Source organism: Chrysemys picta, chromosome 20 (genome assembly GCF_011386835.1).
Source record: "Chrysemys picta bellii isolate R12L10 chromosome 20, ASM1138683v2, whole genome shotgun sequence".
In the NCBI taxonomy this organism is placed as follows: Eukaryota; Metazoa; Chordata; order Testudines; family Emydidae; genus Chrysemys; species Chrysemys picta.
Genome location: NC_088810.1, coordinates 2,559,950 through 2,587,167, shown reverse-complemented (window position 1 = coordinate 2,587,167; position 27,218 = coordinate 2,559,950). Strand labels below are relative to the sequence as shown.

Here is a 27,218-nt window from a genome sequence, read left to right as displayed (position 1 = left end):
GGCCGGACTGTTACTCACCCCGGCCCCGCGCTTCCCCTGTGTCTCCCGGGCCTCCCTCCAGCGCTTGCGGAGGGAGGGGGAATGGTGAGCCTGGGGAAGAGGCGGGGATTCGGGGAGGAGGGGGCGGAGTCGGGGCGGGGGGGGGGCACGAGCACTTCCGGGCTCTGGAGCATTTCCTTGTTTGTCCAGTGTCCCAACCGCACGTCGGTTGGGACGCGTGACAAACAAGGAAATGTCGAGACAGTCCCGATAAAATTGGGACATCTGGTCACCCTAGGAACACACCACGCACCCCTGCCGACTGGCTTCAGCAGATGAGGAAGAAGCCGAGATGCAGCAATGAAAACTTGTTCAGGGAAGTGCTGAAGCGCGATGAGAGACAGACCAGGGACAGAATAAAGAATGCAGTATTTGCTAGGCAAGCAACAGAGCAGGTGATAAAAGTGATGGAGGATCAGACAGAGATTCTCAAGTCTTTGATACAACTGCAGACTGAGCAGATCTGTGGTCGACCTCCACTTCAGCACGTGCACCTGCACAATTCTTTGCCAACCCCACCCCCGTCTGTGCCCACACTGTGCCCTTTTCACTTCATAGCACTCCTGAGTTTCCCCATCACTCCACCACAATGATAGCTGGAGCTACACACAGTTGTGAGGTTTTACCCTTCTTAACAATAAATAAAGGCCAAGGTATTTAATGGTACAGCGTTTTTTTTCTGTGTTCTACAAAATCATATAACAATCAATTCAGTATTGGGAACAGGATTCTAAAGCATTGTATTGCATGGGTCTTGGTCCCCAAAATTTAATATGGATGTACCAGAGAAGCAACTCCAAAGCAGACATGGGTTAGTGCCCCTCATTGTCAAAGTGGTTCCTCAAAGCCTCTCGGAGCCTGTCCACACTAGCGCTTTAAAGCACTCAAACTTGCTGCGCTTGAGGGGGGAGGGGATTTTCACATTCCTGAACCAACAAGTTAGAGCGCTTTAATTTGCCAGTGTAGACATGGCCTTAGTGTCCCCAAAAGCAAAGAAGACGACTGCACAGAATCCAATTATGCCCTATGGTTAAAGCTGTCAGTGATCCCAAGTTCCCACTGCTTCTCCTGGAAAAACAAGAGATAATTGGTATGTGGTAATTGCAAATCAGACCTCACATAGCAAACTCTTTACAGCTAAGGTGTAGCTGCATCACGTGCTCACACCACGTCTCTGCTATAATCTTACACCTGTACAACTACAAATCCACACCCCCGAGCACCATAGTGACACTGACCTGACCCCGGTGTACACAGTGCTATGTTGGTGGAAGAGCTCTCGGAGAGGTGGATCGACTGACGGGAAAAGCTCTCCCAGCAGCGTAGGCAGCGTCTTCACTGAAGTGCTACAGCTGCGCAGGTGCAGGGTTTCATGTGTAGACTGACCCTCATTCTGGTGGGCTCAGAGGCTGCGGAGTTTGCTCTGATCCCACTCACACAGGTTACACCCTGGTACAACTTCACCTAGTGCAGTTACTCCTGATTTACAATGGGGTGAGTGAAAAGCGGAGTCAGATCCAGCAACTGTGGTGGAGTTACTCCACATTTACACAAATGTGATTGATGGCTCAGAAAGAAACATTTTCAAAATGTTGTAACTTGGCCAAATCAAAATCAGATTTCAGCTGGACACCTCCTGGCTGGATTTCCAAATTTCTACCTTTGAACTGTTTCAAACAAAAACAGAGACATTTATAATAACCAAAGTGTATATTTTTCACTATCTTTGTTGTTAGAAAAGAAGATAAAACTGTTTAAGAGCTTAAATGTGCCAGAAAAAAAATCACCCTCAGGTAACAGCCAGAGAGCTCTGTGCAGGTTGATTATAGACAATGCAGTGAAGAGGGGATTGCAGGAAAAGGATCAGACACTAAGTAATTCCGGAGCCACTGTAGTGGGATCAGAATTCCCGTCCCCTCTGCTTGTAGAAGCAAAGAGGACAATGTGGGACTCACACACACTGATCTAAACCCCTTAAATCAATTGAAAAGTGGCTATGTGGTACTCACAGAACTTAGATCTGACTTTTGCTACATGTTGGTTCAGTGTTACTTTCAGTTTTGCTGTTAGTCATATCAGACGGAGAGAAAGAGAGAGGGTGGGAGGTGAAACACACACGGATTATCCTATTTCTTCAACTTCCCCGAGACCGTCCCAGGAATGGCAGCACTCAGGGGTGGAAGGTAAGAGATTTTCTGCTCCAGGGTGGGTTGGTGACATTGATTCTCAGTGTCCTTTTAGCAGATTCTTTGCGACTGAAATTTGAAGGGACAAACTGATTGAAACTGGTTGCTCTGCAGGGCACGTAGAAAATAGCTTCTAGATATTCCATGTTTATCACCCCAGAACACTAACTTCACCCTCAAAACCCGGCCAAGATCAGTGACACTGAAATGGTTTGTGAATTTCAGTTGGTTTTTGCCATATTATTCATGGGGGGAGGGGGGCACCCCAAATACTGGAAAAAAACAGAATTGTTTCCCTTTGACATTTTCTAAATGACAAGTTTCAATTTTTTTGGTCAGAAGAAGCTTTTTGTTTAAAAATTTCCTGTTTTTTTTTTTAATTCCAAAATGATTTTTAAAAGGAGCAAAACTGAAATGAAACTTTCTTTTGTCCCAGAACTAAACAAAAATTGACTTGTTGATTGTTGATTGATTGAACAGTTCAAAAAGTTTGGTTTTGGTTCAACCTCAAATTCTTGCTCCCCCCAACTTTTCAAAATTGCCAACAAACTGAGAAATCCATTATTTTTCCAGCTCTAGCACCACCACCACCACCCCCTGCCTGGGGGGGGTAGCTACAAAGGGGACTTCTCTTCTCTCCATTCCCAAGCCTGGGCGCCTGCAGCCTCAGTGCTGGAGAAACATGGGCACAATCCAGGATCTGGTCAGCAACTTGGAGACCTGGCAAACAGTGTTGACCTGTTGAAGACATGGCTTTTAGCTACAGCTGGGCAAATCTTTACTGGCATAAAATATTTGTCAAAAAATGCAGCTTTGGTCGACTCTGAACTATTTGCGAGTTCATATTGAGTTCACTGAATAGTTTCAACTGAACCAAAACAATCTAGATGTTTCAGTAACATTGAAACAAAATGGTTCATTTTGACATTACTGAAACATTTTATTTTTTCAGGCTGGCATTACAAAATAGCTGACTGAAGGGGAAGTAGTCTCCTTGTAGCTTTTAGCCCAGTGGTTGGAGCTCACACCTGGCCTATGAGATTCAGGTTCGGTTATCCCCTCTGCTCGATGTGAAAAAGGGATTTGAATTTGGATTTGCGATCCTGCAGGAGAGCACCCAAACCAACAGGCTTTTGACACGGCTAACATGAGTCTTTCTCAGTCTGTCCTGTTGAAGCTCTTCAACTTTGTACAGATAACTAGTCAGTTGACCCGGTGTGACATTCTATACCTTGGAGGAGTACGCTGTAACCCCCATATTCCTCATTTCCCTGTAATTGTGATCTTATGTATAAAGCATGCAGTGTAAGGTATCAGGGGAAAGGTTATGGTCTGCAAAGTTATTTCTCTATCCATATATGTGTATCATTAATGCATATGAAGTTATGAGAATTGTGTTGTATAGTGGGGGAATTAGCCAGATATTAGCTCCCCAGAGGCAACAGCAGGGAAATTAACCAATGCCCGGGCGGGGTGTCAATCAACCCATAAACTGCCATTATCCAGCAAGGGAGCTACAATGCAATGACTCACCTGCATGAGGCCACACCAGGGGAATTGCTCAGCCTTGACTGGAGTCAGTAATGCTCACCTGACTCTGAAGGGTGGGGCAAAGCCAAGAGGTAAGAAAGGACATGATAAAAGGGAGAGACATTGCCATGCTAGCTCTCTTTCTTCCACCTACATCTACAGACACCACCAAGCGACTGAAGCGCTGATCGAAGGGGAGAACCTGACTGAAAAGTAACCAGCCAGCCTGTGGTGAGAAGCATCTAAGTTTGTAAGGACATTGAAAGTGTTAAGATCAGCTTGGAATGTGTTTTGCTTTTATTTCATTTAACCAAATCTGACTTGTTGTGCTTTGACTTATAATCACTTAAAATCTATCGTTGTAGTTAATACATTTGTTTGTTTATTCTACCTGGAGCAGTGTGTTTGGTTTGAAGTGTGTCAGAGACTCCCCTTGGGATATCAAGTCTGGTACATATCAATTTCTTTGTTAAATTGACAAACTCATATAAGCTTGCAGTGTCCAGTGGGCATAACTGGACATTGCAAGACGGAGGTTCCTAGGATTGTGTCTGGGACCGGAGATATTGGCTGGTGTCATTTGGTTGCACAATCCAAGGAGCAGCTTACATGCCAGAGGCTGTGTGTGAACAGCCCAGGAGTGGGGGTTCTCACAGCAGAGCAGGGTAAGGCTGGTGCCCAGAGTCAAGGATTGGAGTGACCTAGCAGATCACCGGTCCAGATAACCCCAGAGGGAAACGTCACACCTGGCTCTGAGACTCAGTGCTTTGAGTTGTTGCATTTTTTTTCACTGTGTAGACATAGCCTTTGGGACCAAGGTTCAAACCCTCCTAATAATCCATGGGAAAGGATGTTATAGCTCTATATGCTGTCATTTATTCTTTAAAAAATAGTTATTAATCCAATTTGAACAGGTTCCTCACACACCATTGTAGCAACGGATCATCACACCTGACAGTGTGATAGGCAGGATGAAGGTTACAAGGAATGTAGGAGACTTTCTATTAACTTCTAATTTCCAAACTTTTAAAGTTTTGGGTGGGACGGGGTGGGACAGCGCAGGGCATGTCTTGCTGCAACTTTGACTGTCACTAAAAATTGTTGTTTGTGTTAATGTATTTAGCTTTGTATGCAAAAGCATAAAGGGGGCTATCCAGGGTGCTGTGTGCCCCAGCCATATTTTACAAAACCAGAAATAAAATTAACCAGATCACTAACTCTGGGTTATTTTCTGTGATGGCCAGTGTGGTCCAGAGCTGCCAGCCTCCCACAAAGAATGTCCCATCTTTAGCTCACTCCCTTTTATATCTAAGCTCAAATACGCCTGCCAGTTGCAGCTGCATTAGCCTGGTACTAGGAGACATGCTGATGCAGGTTCCCCCAGTCTCTGCTGGTGAAGCTGTTCCACGGTGGATAAATAATTCTGGGACCATGGAGCGGCAGGACTGGACACTGTGTTCGAGGTGGCTGCTCTAACCACTGGGCTCTACAGTCATTCTCACACGCCCGCTGTCTGGCCCAGTCACTCCTTAATTATTGATCCAAAGCTTCACCAGGCGAGCCTGAGGCCTGGTCTGTGCTGCAGAGTTAGACTGACGTAAGTCGCCTTGCATCGACTGATTTGTGTATGTGTCTACACGTTAATTTGTCTCCGGACAATGTAAACCCCCCATTACGCCGATGCACTGAAGCCACCCATATAGAATGTCAGTCTATTCAATCATGAGATTTAGGTTGGACATCAGGAAACACTTCCTAATTGTCAGGAACAAATCACTTAGGGAGGTTGTGGAATCTCTGTCATTGGAGGTTTTTAAGAAGAGATTAGACAAACACTTGTCGGGGATGGTCTAGTTATTACATAGTCCTGCCTTGAGTGCAGGGGACTGGACTACATGACCTCGCAAAGTCCCTTCCAGTCCTACACTTCTATGATTCTAAGAATGGAAGTAAAAGTGAATAAGAAAGTCTTATATACCCCTTCACATAACACAACCACCAGGGGTCATCAAATGAAATCAAGAGGCAGCAGGTTTAAAACAAACACAAGACCGTACTACTTGACTCATCGCACAGTCAATCTGTGGAACTCATTGCTAGGGGATGTCATGAAGACCAAAGTATAACTAGGTGTCAAGGCTGATTCCCCACTCTGGCACTTCAAGTGCAGAAGGTGGGGGCCTGCAAGGCCTCCAAAAATTAATACTGGCCACTCCAGGCTGGTAATGCTGCCACCACCCAAGTGAAAACTGTCTTTTGCCAATCAAGAAAAAAACTCACTTGGGATGATTTTTCTGAGGCCCCTCGGCTTTTCCACCCCTCCCTCGGGGCAGCAAGAAAGAAAACAAAAGAAAAGGACTCCCTGCAACCCTGACCCCATGCCAGGGGCTCTGCATGCTCCCCCTCCCATTATCATTTATTTTCTTTCTGTCAGCATGATTAGCCATTAAGATGTCAACATGTTACTTTCCATGGGGGAAATGTTGTTTGCGATGTAGTTGTAGCTGTGTCTGTCCCAGGATATTAAAGGTGGGTGCGGGGATAGCTTTTGTTGGACCACTTCTGTCGGTGAAAGAGACAAGCTTTTAATCTATACAAGACTCTTCTTCTGGTCGGGGGAAGGAGAGAGTGGAGAGCTGTGAAGGTGCTAATAGGGCCATCAACTGGTTCTTTCATTTACAAGGCCAGGTCTACCTCACACACTTACTTTGATATAACAAGTTGCTCATGGGTGTGAAAAACTCCCCTGTGCGACGCAGTTCTACCAACCTAACCCCCAGTAGACAGCGCTGTGTCAGCAGGAAATCTTCTCCCGCCAACATAGCTGTGACCTTTCACAGAGGTGGAGTTATTAAGCCAATGGGAGAGCTCTCTCTTGTTGGCTTAGAGCGTCTTCACCAGAATCGCTATAGCAGCTCAGCTGCGTCGCTGCCAACTTGTAGTGTAGACCTGCCCTTACAAAGTTGGTTAAGGTGCTTGGCCGGCTAACCAATTGCCAAGGGGCCCAGCCCAAGCCTGGAGGTCTACGCTGTAATTTTATTGCCCCACAGCCTAAGCCCCATGAGCCTGAGTCAGAGGACACGGGCCACCCATGGGTGTCTTCTTGCAGTGTAGACGTACTCGGTGTGTCTATTTCCCCGTTCTGCTTGGCCACAAACAAACAAACGCCATGAAGTTGCATGTAGGACCTCACATAATAATAATAATTAATAATAATAAAATAGTTAAGGGGCAGATCTAAACTGGGGTCAATCATCCATAGCTCCATTAGAGTCAATGGGCCAGATCCCAGCTGGGGTCTATTGGCTGTAGCTCCATTGGAGTCAATGGGGCCAGATTCCAGTTGGGATCAATCAGCTGTTGCTTTACGATAGGGCCCTAGGTCCCGAGGACGTATGGTAGATATAACGGCAGGGTCATATGGGAGATTCATTCCATTTATTTTTAATAACTGAAATATTTGTTCTCCTTTTCAAAGGCAGGCAGCTGAGGTCGATTGAGCAGCTCCCAGGAAGGCTCAGTAAATGTCCATTGACCCAGTCGTGGTTGGGAATAAATCTCCCGCTATGAGTGAAGGTGAATTCAAAGCTGCTGTCCAAGAAGGAAACCTTAAAAAAGCAGCTTTGATAGCACAGAGGATGATGAAGTCACCCCCCAATCATAAAACACGGGAAAGGTTGCTTAATATCTCAAACCAGATCCTGCAAGAAAAGAAAGAAGCCTTGAAGAAGATCACATGGAAACCATCTACCTTGTCAGGCGGTATTGCTGCTATTCCTCTTCCGGGTCTTTCTTTTGTTTCTGACAGTACTATCTTGGTGATGTACATGAGAGATTACTGCAAGGACTTTGGCCTGGATTCTGAGTCCCTCTCTGCACTCGCTAAGCAGGTTGGGAAGCGGGAGGAAGATCTGAAGGCCGTGATAAAGTCTCCACTGGCCACAGAAATAACAATTGACCTTGTACTGAAGCTGCTGGCATTGGCCGGAGGTGGGGGAGTGAAATATGCGACTTACTTGTTCACGGGTTTTATACCAGTGGTCGGGTCACTGATTTCTGCACAGGTTTCTTTTGGCACGACAATGGTTATGCTGGATAACTTTATAAGAGACCTTGCTGAAGATACCCAAAGAGTCCTGGCAAAGGCTTTGGAGTGAGAAGAGAAAAAGTCAAAATAACATCACCAAGAAACAAGGGCCCCATTTAGAAGCCCCCCCGCCCCTGAGTTTCGTACCCTAGCTGTGAGCAACACTGCTTACTCCTCTGCCTCCTCCCCTCAGCTCGCAGGAGCAATTTGGCTCACTCTTCCCCCCTCCCCTCTCTGGGCTGGCTATTCTCTGATCAGCCAATAGGAACGCAGAGGTATATCTGGCAGAGCCAATAGCAGGGCTGGGAGCTTCTGCGGCACTTTTCTCAGATTCATTCCTGGCAGGAACACGCTCAGGGAGAGGTCGGGGGAAGAAGCTCTGGGCTTAGGTCAGGAGACGCCTGCTGCAGATTTCATCATGCTCTGCCCCTCCCCTTCCCGTGGTGACATGTACAAAGGCAGGAGCAGCCCCTTGGGACACCAGTAGACACAGGGCTGCTCAGGCAGGGGAGGGGGCTGCTGCCCCAGGCACATTCAGGGGTTAAATATCCCCACAGCCAGCCCCGCTTTGGGGGTTTCAGGCTGCAGGAGCAGCGCTGCAATGACCACCTGGAACCTCTCCCTGCTGGGAAGAAACAAACGTGCTGTCGCACCTCAAATAGTGTTTAAATGACACTGAAACTTTCCCATGTTTTCCACCTCTCTAATTTTTTGAGGAATGGTAATATCCCAGCATAGACGTTTATTCTGTGAGCTTTTCCTTTGTCTACAATGGGGATTGGGTCAGGTTCCCACGTAGGGCCACATAGGCTGTTACACACAAAGGCTGATTCCTCTGGGAATGCCCCGATTTTACCAAATCTCCCCAGGGCTGCACTTTTCTAGGACCTTTCCCCCAGAACAGCATGTATCTCCTTTACATGTGCAGATACAAGCAGCTGCTGCCCTCAAGCAGCCATTGTATAGCTGTGTTTGTGTGTCTGCTGGGCTGTATGTCCTTCTCTTCCAACTAGTGAGTCACTTAGCTCCTGGTTATGGACTCTTTAATATTTCTGAAGGAGGCAGAGCCTCACAAATTTGAGTACCAGCCGTGAATTTCAGTGTCGTGATGTTTACTCTCAAATCCTTCCAACGTAATCCTTTGTATTTATCATCACTATTTGTATAAACCCTTCCGTGCACAGAAACCCAAACCAATCTGAACAATTTGTAAGATCTGGCTGCCAAAATCTGTTTGTTATAGATTCATGCTGCCAACATCCATCATTTAATTATATTCTAGAGAGTGATTCTTTTTTAAGGTGTAGACCAATGCGTTAATTAAAAAAATGTTTAAATAAATAGATTGGGTTACTTTGGGGCTAGTTTTTAAGTGACTGGACTATTAATGCAGTAGAAAATAGCCCCAGGAATCAATTTGTCTGTAATGCTTGAAAAAAAACAAACCAACCAATCCAATCTCAGCTGGAGGCAGGTGTGACACTGGCAGACCAGGGGCCAGCTCATGCCAAGGCTCCAGGCCTCAGCTGAGCACTGACAAATTCATAGCGGGAAACTAGTCGGTGTGGGAGGATTGTTAAAAGAGATGTTAAGCTTATAAAAATGTGTTCAGTGTTCAGACTTTATGAAATGCTTGGGAGTTGCTGCCTGCATGAATCTCACTTTTAACATCTGTAGCCCATGTTATAAGGTATGTTTGCTCTGTAAAAATATTTATTCTGAAACTGTAAACCCAGCCAGGAAAGAAACCAAAGTCACCAGGTGTGAATTACTGGTTTGCCCCAGGAGGGGTTATCTCCAGCCCATCAGGAAAGCCTATTGCATCCAATCAGGCCCTTGTGGGGCATCACAGACCAAAGACTTTGTTGTTTGCTCCCCTGCACACTCATGAAGAGGGGGAAGAGCAGAAGCTTAAACTCTGGGGGAAGGGAATACAACTGCCTGACAAAGGCAAGAGCTACCCAGCAGAGGCAAAAGAATCCCAGGTTAGCCTGGGTTATCCCTAAGGAGCATATGGAGATAGGGTGACCAGATGTCCCGATTTTATAGGGACAGTCCCGATTTTGGGGTCTTTTTCTTATATACACTCCTATTACCCCCCACCCCCGTCCCGATTTTTCACAGTTGCTGTCTGGTCACCCTATATGGAGATGATCTATTACTGCAGTTCCTGACACCTTGTGTGCATGTATGTTTACCTGCGTTAATCTTGTAAATAAGGAACTCTTCTGTCCTTTTCTTAATTAATAAATCCTTAGTGAGTTTATTATAGGATTGGCCACAAGCATTGTCTTTGGTGCGAGATCTAATGTGCAATTGACGTGGGATAAGTGACAGGTTCTTTGGGACTGGGAATAACCCAAATATTGCTGTGATTTGTGCTGTAAGTGACCATCTATCATAAAGGCAGGTTAGCCTGGGTGGGAAAATTGATCAGGGTACCCCAGGCGACTGTCTGTGACTCCATGATTGGGCTGTTATGGTGCCTGAGGGGTTTACACTTGATTCTTGGTTGGTGAAATTGAAACATAGAACTCACAGCCAGTTTGGGGGTTTGTGCCCTGTTTCTGGCAGTTTGCCCTGAGGTTGGTACTCAGGCCCATGAGTCTCTCCAGGCAGTGTGACAGAATGATGCCAAGTTCAGGCCTGGTCTACAGGCAAAAGTTGCAGCAGTTTAACCAAAATCCCTTTTTAATTTGATTTAGTTAAACAAGAGCAAACCTCTGTGAGGACACCTTAAACTGGTTCCTGAGTGCCTTACTGCAATTTAGCTTAATTCATGTGTCCTAGAGGTCCCAGCTCTGCTCCTTTGCATTACTGGAAAGCTGTGTGTGAATTATCCAGGCCCTTCCACACTCTTGCTGATAAAACCTGCACACCTCATCCTTATATATTTTGCATCTTACCAAAAAAAAATTGTTTTAGGAATCTTTTTGAGCAGACTTCTCATTTGTCCTCCAGTCTGTCTTACTTTTGTATTTTTTTAAAAAGAGTCTAAGTCTCTAGCTGCTGTGGCTGTAGAGAAAACCTTCAAAATGTGTACCACGGTGTGATAGGGGTCTTCCATGACCAGGCAGCCTAGTGGCTAAATTGGCTACCGGGGGCAGGGTAGTGGGACCCAGTCACTCCCTCTCTACTGGGTCCCAGCCCAGGCCCTGTGTAAATCAACCCCTAAACAGGGGAGGTGCATCTCCCTCCCAGCAGGGAGTCAAGACCCACTTCTCTGGGCTAATTGCTACAAGTCTCTTTAGTTTGGGCCATGGCCCTGCTAGTCCAGTTGCCCTGAGTGCTGGGACTTACTTGCAGCCTCCCCTTGGCTTTGAGGTGTGAATTGCCCCATTCATTCCAGTGGGCACGAACTCAAATGCTCATGATGATTTTGAAGGGCCTCAAAGGGGGTGTCTATAATATACACCCACTTTTGGTTACACTGGCAGTGTCAAGGAGCATTTAAGGGGCTTTAGTGTAACTGCAAATAACGCTCTAACTGGCCACACTCTTAAATATTTCACTGCTCAAACCACGAAAGAAAGGAGAGAAGGGACCATATTCTGAATATTGACACCAGCCACGCCTGTGATATATAGAACTAGTCTCATGTGTGTTTTGTTTGTGTGTGTGTGAGAGAGAAAGACAGAGAGAGAGAGAGGAAGAGAGAGACTCATCTGATGTGTGTAAGAGGTATACATTAAGATGTTTAGCTTGTTTATTTCATTGCATTGGGACAATATTGTTTAAATCTGTGACAGGTTCGGTCAAAGAGACCCCCTTGGGACTGTCACCTGATGTGCTGAGACTACCTCTGAGCCCACTTTCTCTACAAGTTTGGGATGCAAGAACCCTGCCTTGTTGAGCCAGACACACAAGCCTGCTGCAACACAGATTCAAGTCTGGTCCACACCCCAAAGCTGCAGACTTAACTGAAAACAGCTCAGTAAGTGCTCCTGTCTCCAGCACCCAGACACCCAGCTCCCAACAGGGTCCAAACCCCAAATAAATCCATTTTACGCCATAGAAAGCTTATACAGGGTAAACTCATAAATTGTCCGCCCTCTATAACACTGATAGAGAGATATGCACAGCTGTTTGCTCCCCCAGGTATTAATGGGTTAATTTATAAGCAAAAGTGATTTTATTAAATATAAAAAGTAGGATTTAAGTGGTTTCAAGTAATAGCAGACAGAACAAAGTAAGTCACCAAGCAAAATAAAACAAAAACACAAGTCTAAGCCTAATATATTAAGAAACTGAATACAGGTAAATCTCACCCTTAGAGATGTTCCAATAAGCTTCTTTCACGGACTAGACTCCTTCCTAGTCTGGGCCCAAACCTTTCCCCTGGTTCAATCCTTGTTAGTTCCAGCAGGCATCTTAGATGAAAAGCAGGGGATTCCACATGACTGGGACCCCTTTGTTCTGTTCCACCCCCTTTTATAGCTTTGGCACAAGGCAGGAATCCTTTGTCTCTCCCTGGGTTCCCACCCCACCTTCTAAATGGAAAAGCACCAGGTTTAAGAGGGATTCCAGTATCATGTGACATGGTTACATGTCTTGTGAGACTCCTGGCCTCCATTCTTCCAAGACTGGCCCGCACATATGCAGTGGAGACTTGCAGGTAAACAGAGCCATCTAGACAGGTTTCAGAGTAGCAGCCGTGTTAGTCTGTATCCGCAAAAAGAAAAAAAGAAAAAGAGCCATCTAGAGTCAATTGTCCTAGTCAATGGGAGCCATCAAGATTTCAAGCCACCATGAATGGCCCACACTTTGCATAATTACAATAGGACTTCAGAATTATACTTATATTTCTAGTTTTAGATACAAGAGTGATACATTTATACAAATAAGATGAACACACTCAGTAGATTATAAGCTTTGTAATGATACCTTACAAGAGACCTTTTACATAAAGCATGTTCCAGGTACATTATATTCACACTTATAAGCATATTTTCCTCAATGTATAGAGTGCAACATCACAACATCCTTGCCAGGCCAGGTGCCTTGAGTTACCCTGACCCTCTAAAACTAACTTGAAAGCTGTAATATTTTATTAAAAATTCTTGTAATTCCTGCTGGGAATCTACCCCTCTAATGAGACCTTCTCACTTGCCCTTGGCAACTAGCCCATTGCACAGCAACTCCAGGAGCGGGGAATCAATGGCTGTCTAGCTCTGGATTCCTTCCTATCATTTCACAGATGTTGCAAGCTAGCAAAGATCTTTTAGCTCAGCTCCGGTTTTAAACCAAACTTTGCTGCCCTCTCCTGCACACCTGCCATCATCTCTCACTGTCCCAGGCTGGCTGGCCCTTTAAGGATGGATCTGCCAAGCAGAGACTACAATTTCCATCACCCCCCCCCCCCCCAAACAAACACGCTGGGGAAGGGCTCTGAACCATGATTGCTGTCTGGGCTTTACTTGGAGGGAGTGCCTGCCTGGCAGCAGGGAACTGGGTCGGGGTGCTGGAAGAGGGGGGCCATGACTCATCCACTTTTTGACATTGGCCCCGCCCCTGCCCCTCCATTGGCCCCTGCCCCCTGGTGAGAACTGGGTCGGGGAGAGCCGTGCGGGCAGCTGTGGGGAGTCATGGACCCTCTACCTGCCCTGGGCGAGAGGTCTGGGGGGGGGGGCTTCTCTTGCCCTCCCCCCACATACAGCCCGGGAAGTGTAGTGGCCTAGGCTCCCTAGCTGACTCCAGCTTGGCTGGGGATGGAGCCTTGGGGGAAAAGGAGGGGCAGTGGTGGGGCCACGGAGGGGGTGGCCCCAGGGGAAGGCTCTGCCACCCCTGGCCGTGGAAAAGACCCAGGAGCTGTGGCCAGAACTGCATGTTGTGAGTGCTGGACAGCTCAGTCGGGTGCAAGTCTGGGTGGAGCTTATGGAGGAGCCGAGATGAGAAACACTAAGGCCTTGGCTACACTTGCAAGTCACAGTGCTGTAAAGCCTCCCCCAGCGCTGTAATTCACTCCCCGTCCACACTGGCAGGGCACTTGCAGCGCTGTATCTCCCCGGGTACACCGCTGCAGGTACTCCACATCTCCGAGAGGAATCACAGCTGCAGCGGAGTGGCTACGACTCACAGGTGTGAGTGTAAACGCTTGCAGCGCTGTACTGATCACCTTGTCAAGTGGCCAATCCTCTCCAGTGTGACCGGCTGCAGGAATGCGGAAGTGACGGTTTCAAAGCTCGTACCACAGAGAAAGTTTGCAGCTTGCTCTGAGTGAGTGAATGAATGAGCAGGGGGCCAGGAGTTCGGAACTTGCAAAATAGAGAGCTGACATGCTCCAAAAAGCACTCTCTCTCCCCCCACACTCCCTGTCACAATCCACCCCACCTCCCCCCTTTTGAAAAGCACGTTGCAGCCACATGAATGCTGGGATAGCTGCCCATAATGCACCGCTCCCAACACAGCTGCAAATGTTACAAGTGTGGCCACACCACTGCGCTGGCAGCTGTCAGTGTGGACAGACGGCAGCGCTTTCCCTACTCAGCTGTACAAAGACAGGTTTACCTCACAGCGCTGTACAGCTGCAAGTGTAGCCAAAGCCTAACTGGGACTGGCTTGGAAACCCGCCAATGTCTATTTGCTTGTAACAGAGACTGGACTGCAGAAGACTGTTTTCTTAGCAGCCATCCTGCCCGTTACCTCCCTGGGTGAGCGTCCATCCGGCGATCCTGCTGTGCACACACACCCAGCAGACAGGCACCAGCTCTGGGTGCTCTTGGGACCTGGTGGGACAGACACTCGTACCCGTTACTCACCAGTCGCCTCCCACAGTTGGATGGGAGCAGCCAGGCCCAGACACTGATGCCTCCTGTGACATCTGGCCACGTCCTGGGCCCTGTGTAGCTCCTGGCGTGTCCATGTGACGGATCCAGCAATTTCCTGCAGTGTCTGTGGGAGATCATACTGTTTTATGTGCCATTACAAGTCAGGGATTGTATCTCATTCCATGAAGGAGGGGAACCACAGCACCCCTGGGATATAAGAACATCGGAGTGGGGGTTATTAGGCAAATTTACTCTGGTTCCACCTCCTCCCAAGAGCCCCAGTGCTTCCTGGGAAGGATTGGGAGGACTTGACCTATTCCCGGGGATTCCTGTTCTGTGCTAACAGCTCTGATGAACCTGTAGGTTCAAAAAAGATTCAAAAAAGGGCAACAAAAATTATTAGGGGTATGGAATGGCCCCAGGGCAGGAACTGGCTGGCTCAAGAGGTGCAGGAAATGAGGCATGGGGCCTTTTACCTCTGTGGGCCCAGGGGGTGCTGTACCCCTAGTTCCAGCACCTATTATTTATATAAAAAAACTGTTATAAAACCCTAGACCAGTGGTTCTCAAACTCGTTCCGCTGCTTGTGCAGGAAAAGCCCCTGGTGGGCCGGGCCGGTTTGTTTACCTGCCACGTCCGCAGGTTCGGCCGATCGTGGCTCCCACTGGCCGCGGTTCTCTGCTCCAGGCCAACGGGAGCTGCTGGAAGCGGCGCGGGCTGAGGGACCTACTAGCCACTGCTTCTAGCAGCCCCCATTGGCCTGGAGCAGCGAACCGCGGTCACTGGGAGCCGCGATCGGCCGAACCTGCGGACGCGGCAGGTAAACAAACCGGCCCAGCCCGCCAGGGGCTTTCCCTGAACAAGTGGTGGAATGAGTTTGGGAACCACTGCCCTAGACTTCAAAAAAGGTCCCCAAACCTTTTTTAAAAGGCTACGTATCTGATTGAAAATAGTTCTTAGACCCAAATTCCTGTGCAGGGTTTGAAACCCAAACATTGGAGCACTCGCACATTGAAAGTGAAATGAATTAGAAGTTGTAGAACTGATTTTGTTTCATTGCATGCACTTAGAGAAATGCAGAAAGTAAAGCCCATAAGTGGTTACCAACTACACTACATTTTTAAAATTCTTTGATTTGTAGTGTCCTAAATCAGAGTTGTCATTATTATCCACCTAGTCAGTCATGCTTTGTGGCAAAGTGGGTGCAAAACGGAAATACATAAATAGATTGGGTCAGTTTGTGGCTACTTTTAAAGAGACTTTCTATGCCTAGGAATCTGTCCCCACTGTGAAGAAAGGAGCATGAGCTGCCACCACCACAAATATTGCTTAAATTACACTTAAAACGTTCCCATGTTTTCCCGACTCTCTAATTATGCAGTGAATGGCAGTACCGCACTGTGGCCGTTTATTCTGCCATTTAATAGCACCCCTGAGTCCGGGGGGGTGGGGGAGAGAGAAGAGGGGTGAGAGGGGACTTGGGACGGAGGAGAACAGGAGGATGCAGAAATTTGCACACCCCTGGCTCTGCCCCCCGTGCAAATGGGTCCCTAGGGCTGCAGGGAAAGCAGCAGTATCCCCAATAGCAGACCACATAGAGGGCTCAGCTGACAGGCCCAAATTTCTCTTGTCCTGTAGTGCTGCCACTGAGCTGAGATGCCAGGACCTCTTAGGGTGACCAGACAGCAAGTGTAAAACATCGGGACAGGAGGTGGGGGGAAATAGGAGCCTATATGAGAAAAAGCCCCCAAAATTGGGACTGTCCCTATAAATTCGGGACATCTGGTCACCCTAGGACCTCTGCAGCCCAGCCTCGTGGGAACACTCTGTGCCAGGTTGCAAGGGGCCTGCTGCTGAGTGGCAAACAAGGAAGCGGAGCTGGAAGACTGAGACAGGAAGTGTGGCATGTGGTTTGTTAGCCCACTAGCCTTGGAGTCAGGAGACACAGGGTGTGTTTCTGGCCTGCTTGGGGTCTCGCTCTGTGCCTCCATTTCCCCTCCCACCTTTTGTCTCTTTGTAAACTCTTAGGGGCAGGGACTGTCTCCGGCTGTGTCTGGGCAGTGCCTGGCACGACGGGGCCCTGATCCCAGCTGGGGTCTCTAGTAAGTGTTGCTGTAATGTAGATAACAGGAAAAGAAACAATATAAGAAAGAAAGAACTATGGGAAGGAAAGTAGAACAGGGCCAGTTGCCTGGGCTGGGAATACACGAAAGGACTCAGACTGTGAGCCAGACTTTCCCACACACCTACATTCAATCATTTCACTATTCACCTGTTGACCCGGGTTTATGATGCTGGTTCTTCCAATCTAAGCCCGTCTGGTGTGACAACCTCAGCCCAGTTCCCGTGTCAAGTGGAAGCTGGTGGAGTTACGCGCGGGAGGATTACACCAGGGGAGCTTCAAAAGGAAGGACCAGAACAGGGACAAGAACAGCAGAATAAGCACATGGTGCTCGTGAAGCGTGTGCCTTGAACATTTAGAAGCCAGTCCTGGAAATCCTTCTTCGTTTGCGTCGTCTCTTTTGCTTCTTTGGCTTTCCCTGTTTTTGTGGACTTAGCTTCTGTAGGATTCTTTGGGCATCTTCAGCAGCACCGTTGAGAAAGGTTTTCAGCAGGATATATGTGGTAGCCAGTGAAATTCCACCAGCCACCAAGAATCCTACCCCTACAACTCCTCCAGACACCATGAATCCTAGCACCCGTAAAGGCCTCAGAAATAAATCTGCTACTATCAATATGCCACACCCAACCGAGGACAGGAGCTGCAAGACCATGTTAATGCTAATTTCCTTGGCCAGCAGGGGCTTCATAACGGCCAACAGGGGCTCCATAACATCCTTCAGCTCTTCCATTGGTTTGCCAAACTGCCTCGCGAGAGCCATGAAGGAGACATCATCCAAGCCAAAGACCTGGCAATAATATCTCATGCATATCATCAGGATGGTTACATCAAGAATGGTGGAGACACCGGGTATGTGAATAACCGTGATTAGAGAGGACGCAAGGGCTATTTTCCAGATCTGCTTCTGTAGGGCTTCCTTTTTGTTTTGCAAGATTTGCAGAGAGGTGTTGGGCAGGGCCAGTATCAAAGCCCTTTTCTTGTCACCCGGAAGCGCTTTCTCCATGCTCTCTCGCAGGAGGGGAAAATCGTACTTCTCTAATTCAAATGCGGAGAGGAGGAAAACTTCAGGATTGATCATCCCTCCCTCTTCCAGGCATCGGATGGAGTGGTTACGGATGTCCTTCAATATTTTCTCCTCGTCATAAATGGAGGGCCGGCTACGTCTGGCATCATCCAAATCTAAATCCACCTTGGAGCGCACAAAGTAGCACATCTTCCCTGCCTTCCGGATCTCCTGGGCCAACTCAACATGCTTAGGTGTAAATTCTTCTAAGCCCATTATGACGAAGAAGTTGTAGCAGACAAATTTCACTGTCTGGAGACATGGCTGAAAATCTATTGGCAGTCTCCAGAAAGTCACCCTCGGGTGTTTGGGATGCCGATAAGCTTTGGGCTCCATCATCATTTCTTCCTCCCCAACTGGGGCAGCACCTTCATCTTCATCACATAGCCCCCGCATGGCGTTAATGAAGGACGATTTCCCACAGCCTCGCTCTCCCATAATGGCGATATTTAACCTGGTGTGTTCCAAAGCCCACTGCTGCATTATAGAAATCATTGTAGGTACTATTTGAACTCCAGGAGCAGCCCTTGGTTTTCCCATGTCTTTGGCAGTCTTCCCCTGAAAACACAAAAACCCAGACCAAATATTGATTGTGTATTCTCAAAGGCAACATTTATAATGTAATAGGCTTACAGGAGAATCACAGGAGGCCGAAAGTATATTTGCAACATGCTGCGGTTAAATTGAACAAATCGCTGGTGGGAAGGGACTGAGGACACATTGTCATTCTTCTTCCCCCACCCCCATAGATGTCAGACTGTCAAAGATCCCTCACCGGGACCCGTGAGAAGTGGCACCACTAGTCTACCATAAAGGCATGTGTGCAGCCCCCTTTCTGCAAGGAAGGTGTGAGATGCATTTGCAGAGGATCCTTTCTGAGCATGCATCCCAGACACACAACTGGAATCTGAAAATCTCTGCCTGTTTTGGGGACCCAGGGCAGTTTTGGAGAAGACATTCCAAAGTTACACCTTCACAACTTTCAAACAGCTGGTGCAATTGTCTTCAGAATTGGCTTGATCTTTAGAGCACCACGAGATCTACCAAACAAGTTAGGTTTGATATTTCTGGCTTCAGTAAGTGTGAGTTCAGTATGAGCAGAAACTTTCGGAGTCAAGTGTCTGTGAGCTGGTTACACAGTTTGCAAAATCAGTGTACAGAGTAGTTTGCAAGTGCAGTAAGAAAATTGTGCCCCTCTTTGTGAGCTGGGGCACCTGTGATGAGAACTTTCAGGGCCAGATCCTCAACTCCTGTTCTGACTGGAAATCTGCCCTAAAAAGGTCACTGGTGGTTGGGAGTGAGCTGGCTTCTGGTACAAGGGTTGTGTAAAACTGGGCTAACTGGCTCTATGCCACTGACATCTGCATGGTGCTCTGGGAAGAGGTAAACTGGAGGTTAGAAGAAATCGAGGACTCAAGTGCACGGGACTCAACCCGAACCTTAGCTGCTGGAGCTGTCCCTCTGGGACTGCTGCAGATGGCATAATTTAGAATAGCCATTAGCTTGACTACATATGACAGTTAATCCAAAATGAGGGAGAATATGAATTTAAAGCAAACTAGCTAGTCCGGATTAACTCCCTGCATGGATGCTGTGGAAGTGGATTAAGCTAGTTCCAAATAAAGCACACTTTATGAAGAATAAGAGTGTCCATGCAGGGAGTTAATCAGGAACGGTTAGTCAGGAATAATGCCTAGGAAGGCAAACCCTTAATCCACTTTGGACAAAAGAAAAAGGCACGCTCATTCTGGAATAAGAAAATCCCCTTAGGGTACATCTACACTACAGGGGGGAGTCGATTTAAGATACGCAAATTCAGCTACGTGAATAGCGTAGCTGAATTCGACGTATCACAGCCGACTTACCCCGTTGTGAGGACGGCGGCAAAATCGACTTCTGCGGCTTTTTGTCGGCGGCGCTTACTACCACCTCCGCTGGTGGAGTAAGAGCGCCGATTCGGGGATCGATTGTCGCGTCCCAACGGGACGCGATAAATCGATCCCCGAGAGGTCGATTTCTACCCGCCGATTCAGGCGGGTAGTATAGACCAGACCTTATGGAGTTATTCCGGAATAGTTACTCTGCTTTAAATTCCCACTTTATCTTATTCTGGATTAATTTTTGTGTGTAAACAAGCCCTTAAATAAAGCAAAGGTGAAGTCTCTGCGCCAAGAGGCTTTGAGATGTGACAAAAGAAAGAAAACACGACAGTTTTCAAAACCGCAATCCTGATTTCTTTTCCCTTTCCACGTTTGCCTGACAAATGAATCATTTCAAATGGGCAGCACGGCCGTGTGAAATCCAAAGAGAAAGACCTAGTGACCCAGCCTCCTCCCCTCAAATCTAATAATCTCAGACACACACGTAAATGAAGAAGGGAAGCAAAATGTGTGGAGCCATACCGGGGAGGAATTCGCAGGTGGACTGTAGGTGGGATTGGCCACTCCTAGGTCTATGGAGGTTGACGGGGATGCCCGGAGCAGATGTTTGTTCACCTCTTCATCCTTTTTATGGTCGGACACAGTCTGCTGGGACTCACTTCGAGGTGACTTTTTGTCCAGCCCCAGTTTCCGCCAGGAAGGATTACACATTCGAAGGAGAGCAAATGCTAATATCACCAGTAACACCCCCAGATCAATCCACCACAGACTGCACCATGTTGATGGGCTCTGGAGAAGCTCAGCATCTGGAAAACACAAAATAAACCCAACGGGGTGCAGCATGAGAGATGGGATATTCCCCTGGGGCACGTGGGGAGGGGGTTAGAAATGTCCCACAGACTCCAGCCCGGCGGTTCTCAGGCATTTCTGTAGCGTGGAACTCAGCTTCCTAGAGAGAGCATGTCGTGGACACCCACCCTTCCACAGGCCCCACTCCCCTTCCCATTTGACATCACCAAACCTCACCTCCCTCCTCCCTGGTTATCACCTAGACCCCCCGCTCCCCTGCACAGAGCTCCACTCCCCGCCGCGTGGAGCAGTTCCTAGCAGCCCAGCTGCCCGGACCCTGGGACTTGTGCGGTGCCCTGTGAGAGGAGCCCTACCCTTCTCCACCGCCACTCTCATCCGCACGGAAAACCTGCCCAGTTGGGGCTTGACGTGGCAGGTGTAGATCCCGTCGTCCGCCAGCTGGACGTTCTTGAGTCTCAGCGACGCATTTCCCTCGCAGAATCTCTCCGGATACAGCTGGGTCCGGCCCCGGTAAGCCTCATCCTGTGTTTCCAGTGGGTCCGGCTCAGAGCAGTAGCTGTGAACCAGGAGATCTGGTCCCTCCTCTTCTTCCTTCTTCCAGGTGATGTTCAGTGGCTGGTGGTTTAACTCGGACTGGAAGGAGCAATTCAGGATGACGTCCTCCCCTGGCTGAACGATGATGGGCCTTTCCATTTCACTGTCACCTGAGAGGGAAACAAACATCCAGAGAGGAGAGGGGGTTAGGGCCCGAGCCTGGGACGCCAGAGTCCTGACTTAATTCCCTGCTCGACCACAAAACCCCTGGGTGAACTTGGACAAGTCACTACATCGCCCCATACCTCAGTTTCCCCATTTGTACAGTGTCAGTAACAGCCCTGTCCTACCAAACGGGCCCTGTGAGGAGAAGTACATTAAACTTTGAGAAACGCCTGGATCCTATGGAAATGGAAGAGAGATAAGTACCTGCAATCAAATCCTCATTTTCCCCCCAAATATTTTCACCCGTTGTTTCTGAAATGTAGAAGTTACAGACACAGAACACATCGGTGGGGGTTGGACTGAACTGGCTCACGGCCCCTTAGACTTTCCCTGGTGCCAGCCTTGTTCAGCTCCAGAATCTAAGAGCTCATTTTAAGAAAATGTCACGCTCCAGCCTTTATGGTTGTGAAACTTATCCAAAAGAAGAGGTGGCATGATTACCGTGTATAAGGATTTTCACAGGGAGAAAATACCAGGTACTAATGGGCTCCTTAATCTAGCAGAGACCGGCAGACCATGAATCAATGGCTGCCAGTATCTGCTGAGAGCCTGAAACAATCTCTTTGAGTCGCAGGAGATGCACTGAGTGTGACCCATTTCTCCCCACCACACAAAACCTGCACGGACATTCATACAGCTAAATGGTGCTTTAAGTCGCACTGGGTGTGAATGTTTGGCCCTGCAGGGGAGTTCTCCTTCCCTTTCCTGGGTAGTGATGGGTAGAACAGAAAACAGACAAGGTCAAGGCCAGACGAGTGTGGCGTTTTTCGTGGATACACTGTGGCTTTGCAATGAGGCGCCCATCTGCCCTGCTGGGTGATCACATGGTACACCAGGCCTGGAGTGATTGTCGCGGATGCTATGACCGGGGTACAGGAAGAGGAACCGTACTTAGCACTATAAGTGAAATCTTCTGGGACCAGCTTCCCAGCTCACAGGTGACGTTGCAGAGGTAGGATCCCTCATCCTGGAGGCGAACGTCGCTGAGTCTCAGGGATGCATTTCCCTGGGGGAATTCCTGTGGATATAGTTGCGTTCGGCCCCTGTAAGCCTCTTCCTGTCCCTCCAGCCAGTTCATCTTCAGATAGAATCTGTGAACCAGGAGACCCTGGCCCTGGGCTCCTTCCTTTGTCCAGGTGATGCTCAGTCGATGGAAGCTTATCTTAAATTTGGATGGGAAGATGCAGGTCAAGGTGACGTCTTCCCCATACTGAGCTGTGATGGCTGTCTCCTCTCCAGCAATGCCTTAAAGGAAAGCAAAGATCAGTGTCAGAGCCCTTCAGCCTCCAACCTCTTTCCCCCTCCTTCTCGCCCTAAACATTGAAATAATAATTCATAATAATAATACTAAGATCTTATACTTAGCGCTCTCCTTCCGCTCGTGCTGTAACGCACACCCTTAACTCCTACCTGTTGTCCTGGGACGGCAGCCGGCAGCTGCAACGTCCCTGGTGAGGTTGGGAGCAAAAGTTCCATCTTGCGTGGCATAAACCAGGGGTGTGTTTCAAAAGATCCAAGCATCCCGCCCCTTTCCACCCAAATGTGAGCAAACCTGCCTCGGCGCTCAACTGGGTCGTACGAGGCCATGGAGAAATATCCCTTTCCCCTAATGAACGCCAAGGCCTGGTGCAGGAAGTAGGTGTGTGGGTCCCATCAACAGCCCCAGGACAATTTGTCAATCCAAAGCACTCAAAGCCATCAAGACGTGGTCTAGGTTTCCTTGGTCCAGACTCAGCGCAGGAGGCTGGACTAGATGACCTCTTGAGATCCCTCCCAGCCCTACAATGCAATGATCCTGCAATTACCGTAACTCTATATGTCCTGGTTTTCAGACGTTTAAATGTAGCCACCCACCATATTCTAAACATGCATTGATGCCTTATTTCCAGTCTGAATTTGTCTAGCTTCAACTCCCCGCCATTGGATGGTGTTAGACCTTTCCCGGCTAGACTGATGAGCCTGTGATCAAATATTTGTTCCCCATCTAGGTTCTTATAGACGTGAATCAAGTCACCCCTTCACCTTTATTAAGCTAAACAGATTGAGCTCCTTGTGTCTCTCACTCCAAGGCAGGTTTTCTAAGCCTTCAATCATTCTCGTGGCTCTTCTCTGAGCGCTCCCCAATTTATCAACCTCCTTCTTGAGTTGTTAGTTACCAGAACTGGGCACAGGATTTCAGCAGTGGTCGCAGGGACAAATCCAGAGGGAAAATAATCTCCCTACTCCTGCTCGAGATTCCCCTGTTAATACAGCCCAGGGTCACATTAGCTGTTTTGATCACACAGTCACACTGGGAGCTCAAGTTCAGCTGATTATCCACCATGAACTCCAAATCCTTTTCAGAGTCACTGCTGCCAGGAGAGAGTCCCTCAGCCTGTAAGTTGGGCCGACATTTGAATACTAAGGAGGGAGCAAAGACGTGTTAAACTGCTACCTTACTGTTTGGCCACCGTCCTAGTTTTACAGCTTTCTGAAGGCCAGATCTTGTATGTCCACCAAACCTCATATTTTGGGGGTTGTAAAGCTAGTTAGAGGAATGCTTTTGTAACAATTTATTGGCTCTGCTAATAAATAAACAGAGAAAAAAGAAATGAAAAGGTGGCATGTTCCAAACTGATTAAAGGATGTACTTTTTCAAGGAACAGTGAGCTTGTGGAACTCCCTGCCACATGATGTCATTGAGCCCAGGAGCTTGACACGATCTAAACTGGGATTGGATGGTTAGCTGGATAACAGGGAAAGCCAGAATTAGAGTAGTTAATGCTAACATACATTTTGGAAGTGAGACAGGTTTAAGAGTGAGGTTCAATCTCGAGTTCTAAAGGTTTGGCATGAGATCTCATGATTTGGGCAGACCATCCACCGCTGTGGGTTTCTTGCACCTTCCTCTGAAACATCTGGTGTGAGTCTCTGTTAGGACAGGGCACCGGACTGGATGAGCCATGGGTTTGAGCCAGTCTGGGAAACTGCTCTGTGCTTAAACAGCACCCAGCACAATGGGGCTCTGGTCTGAGACATGGGAACCTTGGTACTACCGTAAGACCATATGATGCGTGGCACAGTGTGTTCTTGGGCCAGGACTGGGGCTCCTGAATGCTACAGTAATACACCTAATAAATAGCAATAGTAATGTACAGCACCTAGCACAATGAGTTCCTAGGCTGTGACTTGGGGTCCTGGGTGCTACCGTAATACGTTTAATAAATAATAATAATAATGCACAGTGCCTAGCACAGTGGGGTCCTGGGCTGTGACTGGGGTTCTAAGTAGCAACACAGTAACTCCTTGCTTAACGTTGTAGTTATGTTCCTGAAAAATGCAACTTTAAATGAAACAATGTTAAGTGAATCCAATTTCCCCATGAGAATTAATGTAACTAGGGGGGGTTTGGTTCCAGGGAAATGTTTTTCCCCAGACAAAAGACATTATGTATATACGCACAGTATAAGTTTTAAACACACAATTGAATACTGTTCACAGCTATGATGATTGTGAAGCTTGGTTGAGGTGGTGGAGTCAGAGGGTGGAAGACAGAGGAATATTTCCCAGGGAATGTCTTACTGTTAAATGATGAACTAGCACTCGGCTGAGCCCTGAAGGGTTAACACGTTGTTAATGTAGCCTCACACTCTACAAGACAGCACAAATGGAGGCAGGAGACACAACAGACACACAGCAGTGGCTGCAAACATTCCCTGCGGAAACTGAACGTGATGATGAACCCAGGCTATCCCACTGGAGTGCACGACTCCCTCCACTTTCCAAAGTGCCGGGGGGTGCATGTGTGTGTGTGTGTGAGAGAGAGTGTGCGTGTGTGAGTGTGTCTGTGTGTGCTTGAGAGGGAGAGACAGAGACACACACTATGTGTGTGTGAGAAAGACACACACATTGCCCCTTTAAGTACGCTGACCCCACTCTAAGTACATTGCCTTTTTAAGCACATCAGCAAGTTGAGACAGCAGCTGCTGCCAGCATGCTCCCTCCGTCCTGTGCCCTGTCGTGTCCACCCGCTCACTCTGTGGAGATGGGGGGCAAGAGTGGGGGGAGGGGAACACCCTGACATCAGCCCCCCTTTCCCCCCCGCCCCGCACAGCAAGCAGGAGTCTCTGGGAGCAGCTCCAAGGCAGAGGGCAGGAGCAGCACAGGGCAGTGGGGGGAGGGACACCTGAACTGCCGGCAGTCGATAGCCTGCTGGGCGGCTGCCGCACGGGGAACTCAGGGGAGCTGATGGGGGGGCTGCTGGTCCACCCTGGCTCCAAGCCCCCCTCCCCCCCCCCACTAGCTCCAACAGGCTGCTCTTCCTGCAAGCAAGGGACAAAGCAGGCGGCTGCCAAATGACCTTAGAAGGGAGCATTGCACAACTTTAAACGAGCCTGTTCCCTAATTGATCAGCGACGTAACCACGAAACATCGTTAACCGGGACGCCGTTCCGTGAGGAGTTACTGTAATAACGCACAGCACTGAGCCCAATGGGCCTTGGCCAGGACTGGGGTTCTTGTGTGTTACCGTGATACACCTCATAAACAGCAATCAGAATGGACAGCACCGAGCAAAGTGGGGGCCTGGGTTGTGACTGGGCTCCGGGGCACTGAAGTCGTTATCACCAAAGGCGAGCAGAGCTGGAATACTTACAGCAGAGAGTCCACAGCACAATCGAGTGAAGTGAGCAAACGAGACCGACTCTCGTCATGGTGCGGAGCAGCCTGCGTCTGCAAGCGAAGGTGGGACGGTCTCTGAAGGGCTGGCTCCTGCCCCAGGTGAGCCGCTGAATGTCAGGAATGAAGGCGCAGGGCGCGATTCCCCTCTCGCTCACCCCGGTAGCGCTCAGGCGTAACGCCGGGCTGGTTCCAATCTCTCATCTCCTATGTCATTTAATAGCCAGGAAAGCAAAGCGATTGCAGATGTATTTGGCAGGGTGCTGTGGAAATGCCTTTAACAAATGCAGACCTGGTTTCTCACTAATGCTCACACCCCTTTTGCTGGGTGTAAATTACATTGAATGCAATTCCGTAGCTGGAATACAATTCTCTCTGACATTCCCGGGGAAGCCGAAATGAAGGCCCAGCCCCTCTAGAGCAGCGGCTCTCAACCTCCCCAGACTACTGTTGTTCCCCTTGCAGGAGTCTGATTTGTCTTGCGTACCCCCAAGGTTCACCTCACTTAAAAACGACTTGCTCACAAAATCAGACATAAAAGTACAAGTGTCACAGACGCACTCTTCCTGCCAAAGTGTTTCCTTTCTCATTGTTCCCATATAATTATAAAATAAATCGATTGGGATATAAATATTGTACTTGCATTTCAGTGGACAGTCTATAGAGCAGTGTAAACAAGTCGTATGAAATTTCAGTTTGCACTGACTTCACCAGTGCTTTTTATGTGGCCTGTTGTAAAACTAGGCAAATATCTAACTGAGTTGATGTACCCCTGCGAGACCCCCAGGGGACGTGTACCCCGGTTGAGAACCACTGGTCTAGAGAAAGGGGATTGTTTTCTATTACAAATAGAAAATGGGGGAGGGTGTTTCTGTGCTGGGAACTGAGGGCTTGTGCCTCTCCCAGAGAACGTGTCTTCCTGGTCAGACTGGAGAGCCTCCCCCATGGCCACGTGCTGCCCGGGGTCCTGCAAAGGGTGGCCTCACCCTGGCTAACTCGATGGCCCGTGTGGAGCGTTGATAGCAGAGCCCAGCTCTGTGCCATTATTCATCGGTATGTGGCGTTCAGGACACCTAAAATGGCTGCTAGTCAACAGCAGCTATAGTGCCTCTTTGGCCTTCCAACAACCAGCCCCCGACACAACGAGACCCAAAGCCAAGAAAGGCCACTTACCGGCTTCACTCCCGGGAGCCCCAGGTGCGCCCACTCAGCAAAGAGCTTACAGAACCGGAGTGATTTGTGTTCGGTTTCCCATCTCTCTCCTGTCTCTCCCACTGACGCCGAGCAGGGTGAATAATCTGGAAAGTGAAAGCAACTGGC

General features: G+C 48.4%; 2 protein-coding genes and 1 long non-coding RNA gene across 6 annotated transcripts in view; 1 reads left to right on the top strand and 2 right to left on the bottom strand.

Annotated features, from left to right (window-relative positions):
- The window catches only part of LOC101947108 (interferon-inducible GTPase 5-like), a 370,729-nt gene that overhangs the window by 297,830 nt on the left and 45,681 nt on the right, over positions 1-27,218 (bottom strand). The gene's annotated exons all lie outside the window — the stretch shown is intronic.
- On the top strand, positions 1,870-14,982 carry LOC112060974 (uncharacterized). The gene is made up of 4 exons (XR_010594035.1): positions 1,870-2,222; positions 7,234-7,745; positions 11,592-11,776; positions 14,436-14,982. It is a non-coding gene; the product is annotated as an uncharacterized LOC112060974 (long non-coding RNA).
- On the bottom strand, positions 12,063-27,218 carry LOC101936008 (uncharacterized). Of its 3 annotated transcripts, none has more exons than XR_010594027.1 (8): positions 27,072-27,218; positions 25,876-26,105; positions 22,134-22,487; positions 20,837-21,187; positions 20,196-20,479; positions 16,859-18,351; positions 14,601-14,733; positions 12,063-12,504 (listed from the first exon to the last, which is right to left on the bottom strand). XR_010594027.1 is itself a non-coding variant. In XM_065573946.1 (6 exons), the coding sequence occupies exons 2-6, from the start codon at positions 25,931-25,933 to the stop codon at positions 17,086-17,088; spliced, it is 2,313 nt and encodes a 770-aa protein (XP_065430018.1). In that variant the 5' UTR covers positions 25,934-26,105; positions 27,072-27,218; the 3' UTR covers positions 15,469-17,085. The 3 variants fall into 3 exon arrangements, 1 of the variants encoding a protein (XP_065430018.1); XR_010594028.1 differs by having other exon boundaries at positions 16,881-18,351; XM_065573946.1 differs by lacking the exons at positions 12,063-12,504; positions 14,601-14,733 and having other exon boundaries at positions 15,469-18,351.